General features: G+C 37.9%; 1 protein-coding gene and 3 long non-coding RNA genes across 4 annotated transcripts in view; 1 reads left to right on the forward strand and 3 right to left on the reverse strand.

Moving 5' to 3' along the window:
* LOC309508671 overlaps nucleotides 1-19,224 on the reverse strand; it is a 342,418-nt gene that overhangs the window by 57,530 nt on the left and 265,664 nt on the right. The gene's annotated exons all lie outside the window — the stretch shown is intronic.
* LOC309508176 (extracellular calcium-sensing receptor-like) overlaps nucleotides 6,367-19,224 on the reverse strand; it is a gene marked incomplete at both ends in the record, with an annotated part of 114,830 nt that continues 101,972 nt past the window's right edge. Inside the window, 5 exons of the mRNA XM_082182700.1 lie at nucleotides 6,367-7,271; nucleotides 7,420-7,543; nucleotides 7,948-8,175; nucleotides 8,272-9,024; nucleotides 9,101-9,389. Coding sequence (XP_082038826.1) covers nucleotides 6,367-7,271; nucleotides 7,420-7,543; nucleotides 7,948-8,175; nucleotides 8,272-9,024; nucleotides 9,101-9,389 — 2,299 coding nt within the window. The remainder of the gene's footprint in view (nucleotides 7,272-7,419; nucleotides 7,544-7,947; nucleotides 8,176-8,271; nucleotides 9,025-9,100; nucleotides 9,390-19,224) is intronic.
* Nucleotides 13,801-19,224, forward strand: part of LOC309508598 — a 54,346-nt gene continuing 48,922 nt past the window's right edge. Inside the window, exons 1-2 of the long non-coding RNA XR_014209590.1 lie at nucleotides 13,801-14,245; nucleotides 14,287-14,576. This is a non-coding gene — a long non-coding RNA (uncharacterized lncRNA). The remainder of the gene's footprint in view (nucleotides 14,246-14,286; nucleotides 14,577-19,224) is intronic.
* On the reverse strand, nucleotides 17,634-18,990 carry LOC309508650. Its single transcript, XR_014209641.1, has 4 exons — nucleotides 18,848-18,990; nucleotides 18,263-18,323; nucleotides 17,916-18,059; nucleotides 17,634-17,678 (listed from the first exon to the last, which is right to left on the reverse strand). It is a non-coding gene; the product is annotated as an uncharacterized lncRNA (long non-coding RNA).

A 19,224-nucleotide genomic window follows, 5' to 3' on the forward strand; every position in this document is an offset into this window, starting at 1 on the left:
TAAGCAATTATCTTGCAAAAGCTTGTAATGTTAGCTGTGTACCAATATCATTTGTGTAAAGAATAGGCCTACTTATTTGTTATGTGCTATTACTTGCCAAACTAAGTGTTATAGTATGACCAGTGGGAGACCATTGATGTGTAAACTGAATTTGGTGACACTACAGACACTACTATTTTTGCAGACACGTTTTGTGGGGCTATTTTGCACTTTGCAGACGATCCCTTTGGACTTGTATCTCAGCCACCTGCTCATAGAGATCAATTTATATTATAAAGCTTGTTTTGCGGAAAATTGTAGCTTGTTGTCTACGTTACTATGATTGTAAAGAGTCATTTGTGTTTTAACACAGACTTTTAAAAACTGGATATTGAAACATGTAATTTTTGCTTCAAAACAGTTTTAAAATCATCCTGCTCACTCATGTAAATAGAACAATGAATTGATTTAAAAATCTTTTTGTTAGACATGTTTTGTCTCAGAAGGCTGTATGCGAGGAGCCATGCAAGAAGACATGCAATCTCCCTGAGGGAAGAAGTGATCAAAAAGCGAGGTCGTATTTCACTATTGTAAGTTAATGTTGTTAAAGGTACAATATGTACGTTTTCGCCACCAGAGGTCGCATTTTCAAAACAATAACAAAGACAAAGTTTGATAACGCTATGAAGGAGAGTTAAACGATGGGCGATGTCGTTTTCACCATCCGGAGATGTATGGAATTCATGAATCATGTTCACGAATGAGGTAATAAATTAGTTTTTGTATTACCTGTACATTTGATCACACTATTTGATGTCATCGTAATTTTTGTCCAAAAGGTCCTGAGAGGGACTATTTTGTGTACCAAGTGCAAAATAGATTAAAGGAAATGGGGGTGAAACAGTAAAATTCCAATAAAAATACACACCTGTGCCAAAATGTATGCAGCTGGCATTAACACAGGCAAAATGATAAATAAAACTAAACTAAAAAAGACAAAAATGTCCATAAGGTTGCACAAGGGTTAATTTGCGAGTCCATAAATAGCTTGGGTATGCAGAGCATTCACAGCCCCTGTTATAACCACGTGATTGTATTATTCTTATTCCAAAAATTGCAAAGTAGTTCAAATGATGTGTTGCACTCTTAGTGCTTTCTCACGGCACACACTAGTTTTGTGTCAGGTTCAGAGTAAAACTTAAAGGGGTGTTACGTGCTAGCCTTTTTATCTTTAGTCTAGAGGTACTAGGCATAGCAGTAACAAAGTGGGGGCTCGTCCTTTCATGTACCGCGTTGTAATTGTAAGTATCTGCTGACTTTTTCTCTTCTGTTTGGCTGTTTTCTTTTTGGTGAGGAGGAAAGGCTCCTGTGGTAGTGAGAATTATGGAATTTGATTTGATGTCATTTACTCTTTCTCCTACCATAGAAGTTTTTGAAAGCTGTAGAAGGGCAGATTTGCTGTTGATTGCAGACTTCTTTAATGTTGAGGTTCCAAGGCAGAGTACCAAACAAGTAATTAAAGATCACTTGCGGGGAAAGCTGGTTGATGATGGAGTTTTACCAGATTACTCTGTTGTCAGTACTGAGGAACAACCTGGGAACACAGCAGAGGCTGTGTCAGGTGATGTTTTTCTGGGCTTGCGACTGACTCTCTGAGTGAAGCTATGTTAGCTGTAAAATTTAAGGAGTTAGATCTGGAGATAAAAAGGCAGGACTGTGAAGAGCAAAAGATCAGGCTTCGTACAATAGAGGCACAAGCAGAAAGGGACATTAAGATGCGTCAGTTAGATTTGCGTGCTCAGGAGTTGAATCAAAAACCAGTTCCTATGCCTCGCTCTAGACTCTCCTCTGCTTGTTCGTCCGTCGCTTCACCTGCTGCTTTTGTACCTCAAGTTACGGATAATGCGACTCCTGAGGCAGATTTTGACGTTGGCAAGTACCTTAAACTTGTACCACCGTTTAGAGAAGCGGAAGTGGATTCGTATTTTGTTGCTTTTGAACGGATCGCTACGAAATTGCGGTGGCCGAAAGACGTGTGGGCTCTGCTATTGCAGTGCAGTCTTTCTGGTAAAGCGCAAGAGGTTTGCTCTGCCTTACCAATAGATCAATCCCTTGATTATGATACAGTAAAATCTGCCGTTCTGCGAGCATTCGAGTTAGTGCCTGAGGCATACCGTCAAAAATTTAGGTCACATTTGAAAACAGCCAAACAGACGTATGTTGAGTTCGCAAGGGAGAAGAAAACCCTTTTCGAGAAATTGTGTCTTTCCAGTGGGATCATGACTCTTGATCAGCTTCAAGAGCTGCTCTTGCTGGAGGACTTCAAAAGTTGTATTCCAGAGAATGTTGTTGTCCATTTAAATGAGCAGAATGTCCTTTCCGATGCCGCGGTTTTAGCCGATGAGTTTGTGTTGACACATCGGACTGTGTTTTCCCCCGCACGTCGTGTTAGTGTGTCCCCTTCCACTTGCGAAGTATTTGATAGGGAAGCGACACGTGTTTTCTCACGCATTGGCAAAGGTGAGACTCAGTCAAGTGCGCGCCCGTAAGAATGCTTCAAATGATAAACGAGTTTGTTTTTACTGTCTCGACAGCAGTCATTTAATTTCTGACTGTAAAGCGTGGAAGCAAAAGAACTCCGCTTCCAAATCTAAAAGTGTTGCACTCGTACACCCCGTATGCGAGGAAAGCCACACGACCGCTCTGTCCTTTCAGCCTTTCCTACTGACTGGTTCAGTGTCTGTCTCAGTTGACTCTGAGTGTAAACCTGTCACCATGTTGCGAGACACTGGGTCAGTTCAGTCATTTATCTTAGAAGAATTATTGCCCCGGTCTACTGAGACTTATTCTGGTACAGACGTGCTTATACGTGGAATTGGAATGCAGTGTATAAATGTTCCTCTTCACAATGTCTACTTGAAATCAGACCTTGTAACGGGTACTGTAAAACTTGGTGTACGTTCTCAGTTACCTGTCGAAGGTGTGGGCGTTATTCTCGGAAATTACCTTGCTGGGGGCGAAGTTTTTCCCCGTCCAATTGTGGTCCATACCCCTAAATTGTGTGAGCAACCTGATCTAGCCCGTCAATTCCCTGCAGCTTTCCCTGCGTGCGTCGTGACACGTGCCCAGTCGGCTAAATTCAGAGACATGGTGGATCTCTCTGAATCGTTTTTGGTGGCGCATGATGAATTTGTGGAAGATAAGGCAGTAGAGCCCGAAATTTGCCCTAATACCGAGAACGCAGTTATAATTCCTTTAAAAGTTGGTAGGGAACAATTGGCTGTTGCACAGAAATTAGACCTTTCATTGGTGAAATGCATTGAAGCTGCTGTCCCCCTGAGCCAAGTGTCTAATGCTAAGGTAGCTTATTTCTTTGAAGATACAGTGCTCATGCGTAAGTGGAGGCATGAAGCTCACGAGGATTCACAAGAATCGATTCAAATTGTATTGCCAGCTGATTACCGAGAGCAGGTGTTGAAACTGGGTCATGAACATGTGCTGTCAGGACATTTGGGTGTCACAAAAACTTTTCGCAGAGTTTCCCGGTACTTTTATTGGCCTGGATTAAAATCAGATGTGTCTAACTTTTTTAGATCGTGTCCTGTATGCCAATTGGCTGGGAAGCCCAATACAAATATACCAGTTGCCCCTTTGCAGCCGATACCGGTTATGAGAGAACCTTTTGAGCGACTCCTTGTTGACTGTGTGGGTCCTGTACCTAAGTCCAAGTCAGGACACGAATATATTTTGACAATCCTGTGTACTGCTACACGTTTCCCAGAAGCGATACCTTTACGTTCGATTAGAGCTCAAGTGGTAATTAAAGAGTTGGTGAAGTTCTGCACTATCTTTGGACTGCCTCGTGTTGTGCTAACTGATCAAGGGTCTAACTTCACATTAAAGGCATTCACTCAGACCCTTGCTGAATTAGGGATTAAACATCAGCTCTCAAGTGCATACCACCCTGAGTCGCAGGGCGCACTTGAAAGATTTCATCAAACCCTTAAATCAATGTTGCGCTCCTATTGCTTAGCCAATGGGAAGGATTGGGCTGAGGGTCTTCCATATCTTCTGTTTGCTGTCCGAGAAGCAGAGCAAGAGAGTATTGGTTTTAGTCCCGCTGACCTTGTTTTTGGGCACACTGTGCGTGGTCCTTTGAAGTTGCTAAGTGAGCAATTATTAGCTAAAGCCTCCTCTCCTGTGACTGTACTTGACTATGTCAGCACTGTTCGTGAGCGATTGCATAAGGCCTGTGAACTTGCTAGAGAACACTTGGTTACAGCTCAGTCAAAAATGAAGACCCGCTACGATAAGAGAAGCATGAGTCGTAGTTTTCAACCGGGTGATAGTGTTCTTGTTCTCTTGCCTGATCCGGGTTCTGTGTTCCAAGCTAAATTTTCAGGTCCTTATGAAGTCAAAGAAAAGCTCAGTGACACCAATTATGTCATTCACACACCTGATCGCAGGCGAAAGACCCGTGTATGCCATATAAATATGTTGAAGCAGTTTATTGTGCGTGGCGAGCAGTGTGTTTCTTCCCTTGTTTCATCTGTTGCTGTTGCTACTGCTGGTGTGATTCCAGAGGATGAGCCGGTTGGAAAGGATGTACAAGTTGTAGCTAAACGGCTTCAAAACTCTGCCATATTGTGTGACCTGCAGAGCTTTCTTATACACTTGACAAAAGAACAGAGTGAGCAGATTATTCGTATGGTTCAGGACTATCCTTCAATCTTTTCTGACGTGCCTGGTAGAACAACCATGTTAAAACATGACATTGATGTGTGTGAATCTCATCCAGTTAAGCAACATCCTTATAGAGTAAACCCCAAAAAGCGTGACATAATGAGATCTGAGGTGGAGTACATGCTGCAGCATGGAATAGCAGTGCATAGTCAAAGTCCATGGAGTTCGCCCTGTTTGTTAGTGCCCAAATCCGACGGCTCCTATCGTTTTTGTACAGACTATCGTAAGGTTAACTCCTTAACGAAACCTGACTCCTTCCCTCTACCTAGACTGGAAGACTGTGTGGACAGGGTAGGCTCTGCCGGATATGTCACAAAATTAGACCTGTTAAAGGGTTATTGGCAAGTCCCCCTAACTTCAAGGGCATCTGAGATCTCTGCGTTTGTCACTCCCGAACACTTCCTACAATATGAGGCTATGATTGACAGCTCGCTCACGAGGGCGCGAGGGAGGGTCTGTGTTGAAACGCTCCTGTCAATCAACCATCGTGGGAGGGGCGTCGATTTTGTGACGTCACAAAATCGAACAGCTTGATTTGAGATGGGAGGAAACATATAAGAAGATAAAAAAAAAAAAACACTGGATGGATTTTTATCATTTTATGATGGTTGTGTACAGGCACTGCCAACACACATTTCAGTACAATCAGCTTGTAAAAGTGCATGTACCATTATATGACCCCTTTAAGTAGTTAATAGCTGAAATTCTTATCCTAATCTACTCCATGAAGGTGCACATATCTCATTCAAATGCACACATCACCCAAAAACATGACATGATGCAATCCATGACAAAGCACACAAGAGCCAATGAGCATTTCATATCACTGATGTAAAACTTTTGTCATGATGCATCTTGAGGCAGTACATTTTGAATCTGTAAAAGTGCTGGATTAAAATCGTTATTAAGGATGGAGATGAAGATAGTTGAATTTGGTTCCATTCCTCACCTAACACAATCATATGTATTCTTAAGATTTGGACCATGGTTTGGAAAATGTTTGACTTTTATAATGATTTTTATGCTGCGTTTGTGGTGTATTTTTATTTTCCACAGCAAACAAAATAAAAATTACATGATGTAATGGTTACATGATTATTGAACTTATATTAATTTTACGATTTTATAGTGTAGTCATGTTCATAATTATGTAATCTTTTGAAATGATCTGACATGAGATGACATACAGAACAGAATGAAATATAATTTCTAATTAATTAAATGAACGAACTGCATTTAATAAATATGAATGAAAACAATCTCATTGATCAAATACAATAGAATCAACTGATTAATTACATTAATTAAAAATACAGAGATTAAATAAGGATGCATAATAAAGTTATGTAAAGCTCATACATAAATGAAAAACCTTTTAGATGCAGGTAATACATTAATGTTGTACGTTTTAGTGTCTTTGCAAATGTGGTTGAACAACATTTTACCTAAAATACGCTCAAATACATATGACATTACATTGACTTGGCTTTTTGTTATTGAATAACTTATATAAATATGTGATGTAAAAGTTTCAGGGTTGATTGTTAATCTGTTTGTTTGTACATGCTTTAACATTATTTATGTTACAGAATTAACATCAAAATATGCAAGGTTAATATATGTCAGTTTCTTTTTGAATACAATCTATATGGAAACTTTTCCCATCAGATGTTGCTTTGTATTTTGTTCAGGCTTACACAAAATTATATAACATTTAGGTGCAAATATGCAGAAAAGTAAACCAAAGCTTGAAGCTAAAATGGCAAATATCTCCACAGCTACAGTAAATTTCCCAGGAGGACTGACATAAGATGGGATAAATGTGATCCATACAGCACAGAATATAAGCATACTGAATGTGATGAATTTAGCTTCATTGAAGTTATCAGGCAGTTTGCGAGCCAGAAAAGCCAGAATGAAGCACAAGACAGCCAGCAGGCCAATATAACCTAGAACAGCCCAAAAACCTATATTAGAACCCAGACTGCACTCAAGAACGATCTTTTCATGGTAATATTTCAAATTTTTGTAGGGAAATGGGGGTGATTTTGTTAGCCAAAGCACACAGATAAGAACTTGTATAAGTGTAAAAGCAAGAACACTGAGTCTTTGTTGAGGAGGCCCAAACCATTTCATGACATTATTTCCTGGAAGTGTAGCCTTGAAGGCCATTAACACCACTATTGTTTTCCCCAGAACACAGGATATACAAAGGACAAAAGTGATCCCAAATGCTGTGTGACGCAACATACAGGACCACTCAGTGGGCCGACCAATGAAAGTAAGTGAACAGAGGAAACAAAGAATCAATGAGAAGAGCAGCAGGAAGCTCAGCTCTGAGTTGTTGGCTTTTACTATGGGGGTGTCCTTCTTACTGTAAAAAAGAATTGCCATAAGCACAGTTAATCCTACTCCAAACAGTGAGAAAAATACTAGGACTATACCCATAACTTCACTGAATGACAGAAACTCTACAACCTTTAATACACATTTATTTTTCTGAGCATTTGACCAGTATTCCTCTGGACACTGCTTGCAGTTATTTGAATCTGAAAAGAAAGTAATGATATTTGTAGTTAAAAACAACATTTAAATTAACTCCTTTGCTAAGAAATTGCATCCAGAAACTTCAATCCAGGAGGGGAAACACAAAAAGGAACGGTTTACTTTAAAATTGTGAAATGTGATAAAGATTACCTGTCTCATTACTGATTTCTCCTTCTGCACATGGAATACAGTCATAACAGCAGACAGGTCTTCCTTTCTGTGCAGCCTTCCTAGTGCCTGGAGGACAGCTCTCACTGCACACAGACCTTGGCTTCTACATAGAAAAATACATTACTCTTAGTAATTTATACTGAATGATGAACGTTATAATTTCTATAATTTGCTATAATTACTCTACTGTTGCATATTTCAATCTTTAAATGGTGCAAAGAAATCGGAACAAAATCATTTGAAAATGCTTTTACAAAAAGTAATCACCATTACCACCACAGTAATGTCTTTTTGTTTAATACTGGCTCTGCATTGCACTCTGCTGTTGCTTTTGACCATATAGGAACCACATTTTCTATCTTGTGAATAAAACAGGTGCAGATTGTTTATTTTTAAATTTATTCTTCTTACCTTTATGTCATTTGTATAGGACAGTACAAGTATTTTACCAATTTGTTCTTCCAGTTTCAAGAAACTCTTTAGGCCAAACATGTTGTTAACCTTTACCTCTAGCTGTCCTCCAGCCCAGATTATGTTTTTAGTGTTAAGCACAAAGCGCTGATGAGGAGGAAGTGAGACATCATAGTATCCCACTGGTTTAAATTGGACTGATTCATTTGAATCTTTCTGCCAGTTCACAACTTCATATTGCGCTACTGCGGCACCGGTGCTGTCAAACCACAAACGATCTCCCATCTTTACAGTGAAATTTACATTTTTCAGAGCCTCAACAACCTATTGAGAAAAAGGCATTTTAAGACATTTTAAAACAGATATAGGGCTATCATCTTACTTTTCATTACCCTGCTGCTTATGTTTTACTTATTTTACCTGGTGTGGTTGTATTGGTTTTTTCTCACAACCTGCTTGTTCTTTGCACTTGAGTAGACTGTGAAGTGAATGAGCCACAGCATAAACTGCTTTGTAGACATTGCTTGAATATCTTTGTTCAGGCACATCTTCATTGTAGTTTTTCAGTGCAAGTAGATCCTGATATTTGTTACAACTTAATGCATATTGAGAAAAATTCCCCTCAGTCTGTGGGCATGGAAAAGTTGTTTCCCAGAATGCTTTTATAACATAATCTGCTAAACCTCCAATATCTATTTTTCTTACTCCAAACCCAAGTGACCCTCCCAGCACACGAAAACTGTTTGGAATGATCAGACTCTTTGCAGTTATCCATCCTTCAACTCCAATCATTTGGAGGTCTGTAATGTTCTGAATACTTAGCTGCTCAAGTAGATTATACATTTCAGAACTGGTAAGAAATGCAACAATCACTTTTGCAGTGCCTTTTTTAATTGTGTCTACCACTTTTTGTAGTTTTTCTGGCTCTGTTCGATAGAATTTCACAGAGTACTCCACACAAATTCCCTCCTCCTGGGCTGTATTCAAAAATATTGACATTCCATTGTTTCCATAGTCATTGTCACTGTTCACAGCTCCCACCCAAGACCAGCCAAAATGTTTTACTATGTAAGCTAGTGCTCTGCTCTGGTGGTAATCACTAGCAATAGTCCTGAAGAAGGAAGGGTATTCTTTCCTATTACTGAGACATTCACATGAGGCTGAAGGACTTATCTGAGGAAAAAAGCAAACAGTTAAAAAGGCATTAGTATGGTGATTATGTCCAACTTCTGATGTTATTGCACCTTACCACTGGAATTTTAAAAGGTCCTGTGGTACTGGACAGAATCACAGTAGCAGAAGACTCTGTTTCTCCTATGATAGCATGTATAGGAGACTGTCCATTGCATCTGTTTTCTGTTGTAAATTCTTGACCATTCATCAATGCCATAGTTGCACTCATTGAAGACAGTCTTGAACCACAGGTATCATAAATTTGGTAGCCAATAGAAACATTTGGTAGCAAACTTTGACTTTGGTTAATCTCCTCAATGGCAAAGATCATGGTCTGAGCCATTCGAAAATCTCTTAGACTCACACTGTAAAAACATTAAACCAGTTTGTTAAACACAGACCAAAACATTTTTTAATCTTTTTAAATTGAACTTGTAGTTCACACCTGAAATACATTAACATTCCACATGTTATATTATATTATTGATATTACGTATTTGCTGTAAGGATTATATAAAATAGTTTCCAAAGTAGCAAACCTTGAGCATGATAGAAGCAGAGGTTTTTGTGTAAACTCAAATGAAGGTAATGACTCTATACCGTGGACTGAAAAAAGTGCTCCAATAGTTATGTCTCCATCCTTGGATAACAGCGGGTACTTTGGGTCTCCCATCATTCGGCAAAGGGGCTTTTCTGCCTTTGCATGACATTGAAAGATAAGCAAGAGTGTGTAAAGGAAGACAGACATCGCAAGGATTGAGCTCAATTGTGGTCCAATGCAACTGACTTGATACAACGTATGCACCTTTATAGGCATAATTAAAATGGATGATTGATTGTTAATTTAGCCAATGAACTCATAGGGCAGAACATGTGTCAGGTCAAGCAAGGGTGCAATAGAGCCATGCTAATATGATAGAGTTCGATTTTTTCACAAGGTAGTAAATTCTAATATCCAAATATGAGTGTGTATGTTGTAGGTGGGTTTTTCAATATCAAATGTTATTTTCTTTCAGTTTATTTTTTACAATATATTACTTGTATAAAGTGTTTGTAAAGGAAAGTGTAAATTTGGGGGTTTTAAGGAAATGTTTTTACGACTTCTTACCATTCTTGTATGTTTTACAATTAAGTTTCTGCAGTTCTCTTAAAGGATCTACCCAAACATGGAAATACTGTCATCAATTACAAAATGTTGTTCCAAACCCATAAGACTTATTTCTGACCGAATGGTACGAAACTTGGTAAAGGTTTTGCCACTTGTTATGTAAATACTTTAAATACTCAAAAATAGTAGATTTGTGCATTTTTCATTACAATAAACGTCTATAACTTTTTTTTAAACTTTTTTTTATGTCAGCAATAATCTGCTAAGTGTTTTCTTTAAAAATAGAAATGTGATTTGGGGGCGCTGTGGAGCATGGCTAGTGAATAGACGCGTTCCTCACCTGCTCCTGCACTTAATTCAGAAATTACTGTACAATCTGCTTTATGCACATACTGTATATTTGTTGTAAATATAAGTCTATAGTGCTCGCTAGCATGTCTTATTTCAATTTCAAATGTCGGTAACACTTTATTTTGATGGTCCCCCTTTAGATAGTCTATTGATAGTCTGCTGACTATAACTTACTTCACAAGTACTCATCTACTTACTCTCATCAGGTTAGTATCTGTAGATTGTCTATTAAATGTTTGTAGCAATCATTACACTGTATGTAACATGTAAACTGCTATTAAACATTCTGTCAGTAAAGTGTTACCAATGTGTTATCAATTTAGGTTGTAGATGTTCAACAGCGTATTTGTAGATATGCAACAAATCCTCAAGAGGTTCTCAATAGTACTTTAAATAGTCAGCATGTAGATATTAACCAATGTATCAACAGACTTTCAGTTAACATGCAGTTGTCTATAAGTAGCAACACAACATCATTTCAAATGAACCTCAAGTATAAATCTGCTTAGTTATACTTGATCTTTTGCTTTCGCAAGGATTTTCAGAAGTGCTCTACTAACTGTTTGTTGCATATACATTTTAGGTTGTAGATGTTCAACAGCGTATTTGCAGACATGCAACAAATCCTCAACAGGTTCTTAGTACTTTAAAGTACAGCAAAGCAAGAGCTTTTAAGTAGTCAGCATGTAGCTATTAACCAATGTATCAACAGACTTTCAGTTAACATGCAGTTGTCTATAAGTAGCAACACAACATCATTTCAAATGAACCTTAAGTATATATCTGGTTAGTTACACTTGATCTTTTGCTTTCGCAAGGATTTTCAGAAGTGCTCTACTAACTGTTTGTTGCATATAAATAACCTTTCAGTAAACTGTCATTTTACTTTGAGGTAAATTCATATATTCATCTGTTGCCACATTTGGCCCATCAAAATGAAGTGAAAAACTAAGAAATGCTTTTGAATGACTCTTACAGGCCAGCATCACAGGTTAAAGTCAGTTGATTTTCAGCAGACAGTCAATAGATAGTAAGTACCGACACTGATGAGTATTTGGTTTAAGATTAAGAAAATAACAGTACCACAGTAAAATTACATATCTGCCAAATGGGAAATAAATACCAGAGTCATTAGTTTGTTCATTAAACTGCTTTTAATGAAATGCTGTAAAAAAAAAAAAAGTAACGAGAGAGGACCAAACATGGATTCAAAAAAGATTCTGTTTTCAGTAAACTGCTTAGCCTAGAATGACAAAAAAAAGCTTTTGTAACAAAAAAATGTTACCTACAGGTCACTGTAGGTAGGATCACTGCAAATAACATTTAACAAGGAAATATAAACATCCTCTTTGTGAACATACAGTAGCAAACCAAATTTTCTCTAACATTATTTATTTAGGCAAAAAGGCAAAAGTGAACCCTTTATTTTCATTGCTAGCACTTTTTTTTTTACGTCCCCCACAATGTGTTCTCTGCACTTCTCCGCGAACTCGGCTAGCTTCCCTGGGGTGAAGCTTATGCTGTTGAACTGGACCCTGTCCGCAAAGTACAGCTCCGCGATAGGGGCGAGCTGAGCCACTGCATTCCGAGAGACACCTTCTTTTCTGAAGGCTTTGGTCATGGTTGCTCCACGTCGCGTTAGCTTCAAAAGCCTTTTGTATCGATGTATAACATCACGAACATTGTTGGCTGAAAAACAATCAAAACAAACAAAAGTGAATACCTCAATAAGAGAGATCCCCCCTAAAAAAAAAAATTGTTGAAAAGAGTTTAACCCATTTAACCCACTGTGAAAGAAATTTCATATTTAATATGTGTGTGACCATCATATGACAGTAAAAGAGCACACACAATAGTTATTCTAATATGGAATGGTAAAAAGTTCTGGTACGTTAGCCTCCACTCAAGGATAAAATATGAGGAACAAGTCTAAGAAGTCTAAGTTTACACGACAACAGTGTTTTGGGTGTCTGAAAACACAAACTTTTGGAAACGGGTTTCAAAGTGCAAGTTTTTGAAAACGGAAACAGTTTGTTGTTTGTAAACAACAAAAATGTGAATCTCTGAAAACGATGACGTCATGTACATGTGTATTACGTGTTCTGTCTATAGTGTTTCATTGCCATCTAATGGCCTGGCAGCAGAATACAGCGTTTTTAATCGTTTTCGCAGACCTGTGTGAATGGAGATCGCTTGACAATGGTGTTGTCTGTATGCAAAAAAAAAAAAAAAAAAAAAAAAAGTATCCACTTTAAGCATATCGTTGTCGTGTAAACATACCCTAGAATGCTCCATCATTGACCTAGAAAGATAACATTCTGGGAGTCAAGACTATAAAGGAGAAAGGATGCCCTCCCCTCACTGTCACACTCTGCAGACACTGTGACTGTACGACTGCTGGCCTTTTATTGCAAGAAAATAAACCTCATCAAAGACATATATAGTATATTTGTCTCTTATTCAGAATTGATTATTGTTTATTTGCAACAACACCACCTTCAAATAATTTGACATGGATATTTTTCTTAAGTTTGTTTGGTTTATTTTTCCAGATAAAGTTAAAAAGTATATTATCCATTTGTAAACATATTTTTAGGGGGACTAAGCTAAGAAAAAAGTACTCAGCTGTTGAGACCTGATTAAAACTCCTCCATGTATAGAAAGATGTTTGAATATTGTTCTGAGAGGTAAAGCTGATAGGTTTTCTTCATGACTTGATAAATATTTGATTGAGTACTTGTCTCCTGGATATTTTATACTGCCATTGTTTAATTAGTTTGTTTTAATATTTTTATGACCCAAGAACTTAGTCTAATTTGCTCATTAAAGAAACTGTTTTGGAGTATGACGTTGTTCTGACAGGACAACCAGTAGCCTTCATCCAATCTGAACCAGTAGCCTTCATCCAATCTGAACCAGTAGCCTTCATCCAATCTGAATCAGTAGCCTTCATCCAATCTGAACCAGTAGACTTCATCCAATCTGAACCAGTAGCCTTCATCCAATCTGAATCAGTAGCCTTCATCCAATCTGAACCAGTAGCCTTCATCCAATCTGAACCAGTAGCCTTCATCCAATCTGAACCAGTAGCCTTCATCCAATCTGAACCAGTAGCCTTCATCCAATCTGAACCAGTAGACTTCATCCAATCTGAACCAGTAGCCTTCATCCAATCTGAATCAGTAGCCTTCATCCAATCTGAACCAGTAGCCTTCATCCAATCTGAACCAGTAGCCTTCATCCAATCTGAACCAGTAGCCTTCATCCAATCTGAACCAGTAGCCTTCATCCAATCTGAATCAGTAGCCTTCATCCAATCTGGACTAGCAACTAGATTAAAGACTCACAAGGTTTTTCACTCGGCACTGAAAATTTTGAGGAATTATTAATATCGGTCCCACTTTATATTAGGTGTCTTTAAATGGATCCTCCACTTTTTTTGGAAATAGGCTCATTTTACAACTCCCCCAGAGTTAAACAGTTGAGTTTTACCGTTTTCGAATCCATTCATCCGAACTCCGGGTCTGGCAGTACCACTTTTAGCATAGCTTAGCATAGATCATTGAATCGGACATGACCATTAGCATCTCTCTCAAAAAAATGACCAAAGAGTTTCGGAATTTTTCCTATTTAAAACTTGACTCTTCTGTAGTTACATCATGTTCTAAGACCGACGGAAAATGAAAAGTTGCAATTTTCTAGGCTGATATGGCTAGGAACTATACTCTCATTCCTGCGTAATAATCAAGAAACTTTGCATGAGTCCAGCAGGCGTAATGATATGACGCAGCGCCTGAAAATAGTCCCCAGCTCAGTAACTTCCAACGTGACCGGGACTAAGTTTGTCTAACCTATTACACCTATTTTCAGGCGCTGCGTCATATCATTACGCCTGCTGCACTCATGGTACGGCAGCAAAGTTTCTTGATTATTACGCAGGATAAGAGTATAGTTCCTAGCCATATCAGCCTAGAAAATCGCAACTTTACATTTGCCGTCGGTCTTAGTACACGATGTAACTACAGAAGTGTCAAGTTTTAAATAGGAAAAATATCGAAACTCTTTGGTCATTTTTTTGAGAGAGATGCTAATGGTCCTGTCCGATTCAATGATCTATGCTAAGCTATGCTAAAAGTGGTACCGCCAGACCCGGAGTGCGGATGAATGGATTAGAAAACGGTAAAACTCAACTCCTTAACTCTGGGGGAGTTGTAAAATGAGCCTATTTCCAAAAAAAGTGGAGTATCCCTTTAACTAAGTACTTCAAAAATATTAATTGTTAGGTACAATGTACTTACTGTGTTTATGTTGCATTGTTAAACACTTTTGCTGCTATTGAGGTGGGACACGGGTAATATATATATATATATATATATATATATATATATATATATAATGTATATGAATATAATATATATGTGTATTGTCATATGCTATTTTGTTTGTTTAAAATGGTTATTACAGTACTTGTCAGTGTAATACTGTGTAACCTAGAGAGTTTATTCACTCTGAACATATTTGGAACAAAATTATTTGATGGTTTACTAAATTATTTAAATTACTGTCTTTTCGCACACAAATATATCACGACTAATGTAAATGACTCAAGTCCTGGAATGTATCACATCACTCCTGCATCCTTTTTGAAGCTTGGAAGCTCCACCCCCCCTTAATTTTAATTGCATGGAAATCAGCTTCCAGTAAGTGAAACAACTATCTCTATAAAAACTTTGTGTGAGCTGTGTTTACCTCGTTTTATCTTGTCATATTCATTCTTGTCCTTCCTCTTGTTCTTCTTATGTTTCTTGCTTTTGTTAGGGGCCAAGCACCGAAGGTGCGTAGGCACCTATTGTATCTGTTCCCGTTCCTATTATTATTATTATTCTTCATTTTTCCGACTGGGAGTCTATGGCAGCCCATAGAACCGCTTGCGGGAAAGTTATCAAATTTGGCACACTGATAGAGGAGAGTCTGACCTATCAGCATAGCAAATTTGGAGTCTCCAATTCATTCCCTCTAGCGCCACCAGCTGTCCAAAGTTGCACTCATGTTTATGCTAATAACTTTTGAACCACAAGGGCTAGAAACAAAATTCTTTTTTCCTCTTATTCCTTGGCTCAGGACGATTCGACTGCACCCTATGACGTCATTTTCCGTCATGGAAATTTTTCCACCATTTTGAATTTTCCGAAAAACATACTTTTTCAAACTCCTCCTAGACCGTTACTCCGATTTTCACGAAAATTGAACCAGATCATCTCCAGACCATGCCGACAAAAAGTTATGGAATTCGTGTTGATTCGTCAAACTGTTCTCGAATACCGCGCAAACAAATTTTACGTAGCGCTAACGAAAACAGACACAAGCTTGTATCTCCTCAACACTTTATCATATTCAGACCAAACTTGGTCCATATCATCACAAGCATGACCTGAGGCTACATGCTGCGTTTCGTCATAGTGCCACCTACTGGTCCGGAGATATGAAAAATGGCTGTTTTTGCTTATAACTTCTGAATGGATTGCCCAAAAATCATAAACGTGGTCTCGTTAGATTCAGGACGTCATGCTGAGTCGACTGATATCCAATTTTCCCAGATCAGCCATTTTGGCTGTCGGCCATTTTGAATTATGTGCTAAAATGCTGTATTTTAGGCATGCATGAACGTATCGTTACGAAACTCGGTATGGGTCATCAGCACGATGTCCTGAAGGAGTCTGAGAAGTTTCGAAACAGTGCCATCTAGTGGTGAATTTTTTTCCCCAAATGCTTCCAAATGCTTATAACTTTGGGTGTGGTCAACTTATTTTCACGAGACTCATCTCTTTAGACTCCTGAATCGTTGCCGAGTCCAACGATACCAAACATGTTAGGTTTCGCCTTATGGTTTGTGTAGCGTTGTGATTTAGCGCTTAAAAAACATTTGGCTATATCTTTGAAACCGCTTGTCCGATCGAGACGAAACCACCGTCAGAAGTTTGGAAACATAGGTCGATAGCTAAATGCCAATGCCCAAATGTGAAAATATTGATGTTTAGGGGTAGTAAATTCCAATCAAAGTCATGTGTCAGTCATTTTTTTCGTGTTTTTTCATATAAATGTCTATAACTCCGAAGCGAATTGAGATATTTTCACCAAAATTGACACAAATATGCATGGGCTCACTCTGAGGACACATAAAAAAAATGGTGGGACTGAGTCTCTTGGTGGCGATATAACAGAACAAAACATGAATTTCCCATTGACTTCAATACAGTTTTGTGAATTAAAATGCTATAGTAAACAAATGCATTGGTGTAATATTACGAAACTCAGAATGTGCCATCAGCACCATCCCCTGAAGGTACCCAAAATATTTCGAGACAGCGCCACCTAGTGATCAAATGTTATGACAAAATTTCCAAAAAGGCTAATAACTTTTGAATAAATCTGGCTTTTGAAATGCCACTGGTCTTAATAGATTCCTTGGGTCAAGCCGAGAACATAGATACCAAGTTTTCCTTATTTGGCCGAAGTTCCTGTCCGCCATCTTGATTTTCAGTCAAAACCTACTTTTTCGAACTCCTCCTAGACCGTTTGTCCGATTTTCACCAAAATCGAATCGTATCATCTCCAAACCGTGCCGACTAAAAGTTATGGATTTCGTGTCGATAGACGAAACCGTTTTCGTATAGCGTAGCAGCAAAGTTGAGGCATGATGCTAAAAGCACTATTCAGGCTTTATCTCTGCAATGCCTTGACATATTGACACCAAACTTTGTATGTGTCATTGTCACTTCACTCTGACCACATCATATCAGTTTTGTAACTGCGCCACCTATTGGTCGAAAGTGATAATCATTTAAATCATATTTTGAATGACAATTTATGTGATTTTTCAGCCATTTGACCTAAAATCCTCTTTAAATGTATTTAATTGCTCATTGTTGCAGTTGGTCTGACACCTTCAGCCATGTTGGCATATCCTGTCATCTGCTTGCGCTTGGCCCCGATAATTGCTGCTTGTTTTTCTTGTTTTTGCTTTTCTTTGCTTTTCTTTTTTGACGAGTCCCTTCTGAACTTGAACTTGAAGAGGAGCCATCACAAGATTCTTCTGTGACTGATGATTCTACATCAGTTGATGTGTTCCCATCACTAGATAGGTCAACACCGCCAGTGTCTTCATGTGCCACTGATGTTTTAGGAATTAGATCATCTGAAGGAGGAAATATAACAAATATTGCATCAAAATCAATACAAATGCAATATGCATTTTCGAGTTCCTTTTCCATTGTATGATACATAAAAGGAAATTCAGGTGCACTATCTGAAACAGTGCTCAAAATAAATTTTAAGAATACAAATATGGAAACCACACATCTAAAATATATAATCTATACAATCCAATGTATATATTAGTGTAAAGATTATACAATGAATGTTGAGCCGTTACTTTGCTGTGCTGAAAGCTCCACTACTTGCTGCCGAAGCTCACTGTTCAGGGCTTCCAACTCATTCACTTTATTTTGTAATACTTCCACCTTGTTCTGCCACATCAGTATTTCTTGTTTTATTGGCTTCATTGTATTCACTGGAGCTAAAACAACAACAAAAACACAGTGATAACACATTTATGTAGTTTACAGAGTTAACAGCACTATAACGGAGGAGTATATAAATATATTAAGAGAAAACAGATTTCCTATACATTGAAGGGCACAAATAAAACTAAAGAAACCAGGGTAGCAAGTGTAAGAACTGCTATTTGATAAAATGATTACTGTTTGACAAATGACTTACCTTCACATTCATCCTCTAGACTTTCTACGTTACGTTTTTTACGGGTGTTGTAATGTGACATCTAATAATCAAAAAATAAATACATTAATAAATCATGTCACATACAGTAGCATGCATCCAATCAATGTACCAATGTTCAGGGTAAGACCAGGCCAATTGCATAAACAGTCTTTATGGTAAGAACTAGTCTGACCAACTAGCAGTCAGCCAAGGGCTCTTACTTCGGTCTTAGATTTGACCCAAATTTTTATGCATTGACTTAAAATAGTTATAACAAGTCTTAAAAAAAAAAAATAGATGACTAACTTTTAATAACTAAGCAGTTTGTGCAACAGGCCCCAGTCTTCCTGACTAATGACTAAATGACAAAGTTTATTTTTAACACTTTATCATTGTTATATTTCTGATATACTTGTATGAAAAAAAAAAAAAAGAAAAAAAAAAGATTTATGCTTTTAGGCATAAAAACTAGTTTACTTCAAGTGATTACAACATATAACACAAATATGTTCTGTTTTATAGAAACAAATAAAGCCGATCACTTTACACTAAATGACATTGTAAGTCAAAAACTAAATAAAATACCTTTTTTCCACAGTTGTTAAGACGTCTGGAGCGTTACAGCGTTCGATCACACCGTGCGGGAGTTCAATTCAAATGGCTTTTCTGCCGTTAAGGAAGATCCATTGGGCGGTAAAACATTTTAAGTAGTGTTCCTCAAGAGGGCGTTTGGCTGCAAAGAGAGTCGAATAATCTATTCGAGTCTGTTTTATATAACACTAAAATTTATAATCTTTTATAAACACTCACAATTTTATTTTCATTTATCAGACATACAAATGAAAATCTGCCCCAGTAATCTTTAAAACATGATTAAATCAAAATTGTTTGAGTAATCGGAAATGACTGTGTGACGACAGCGCTGAGAAATGTACCAGTTACCTTGTGACATCGCCGTAGGT

Source organism: Leuciscus leuciscus (genome assembly GCF_965113295.1).
Source record: "Leuciscus leuciscus genome assembly, chromosome: 10".
Taxonomy (NCBI): domain Eukaryota; kingdom Metazoa; phylum Chordata; class Actinopteri; order Cypriniformes; family Leuciscidae; genus Leuciscus; species Leuciscus leuciscus.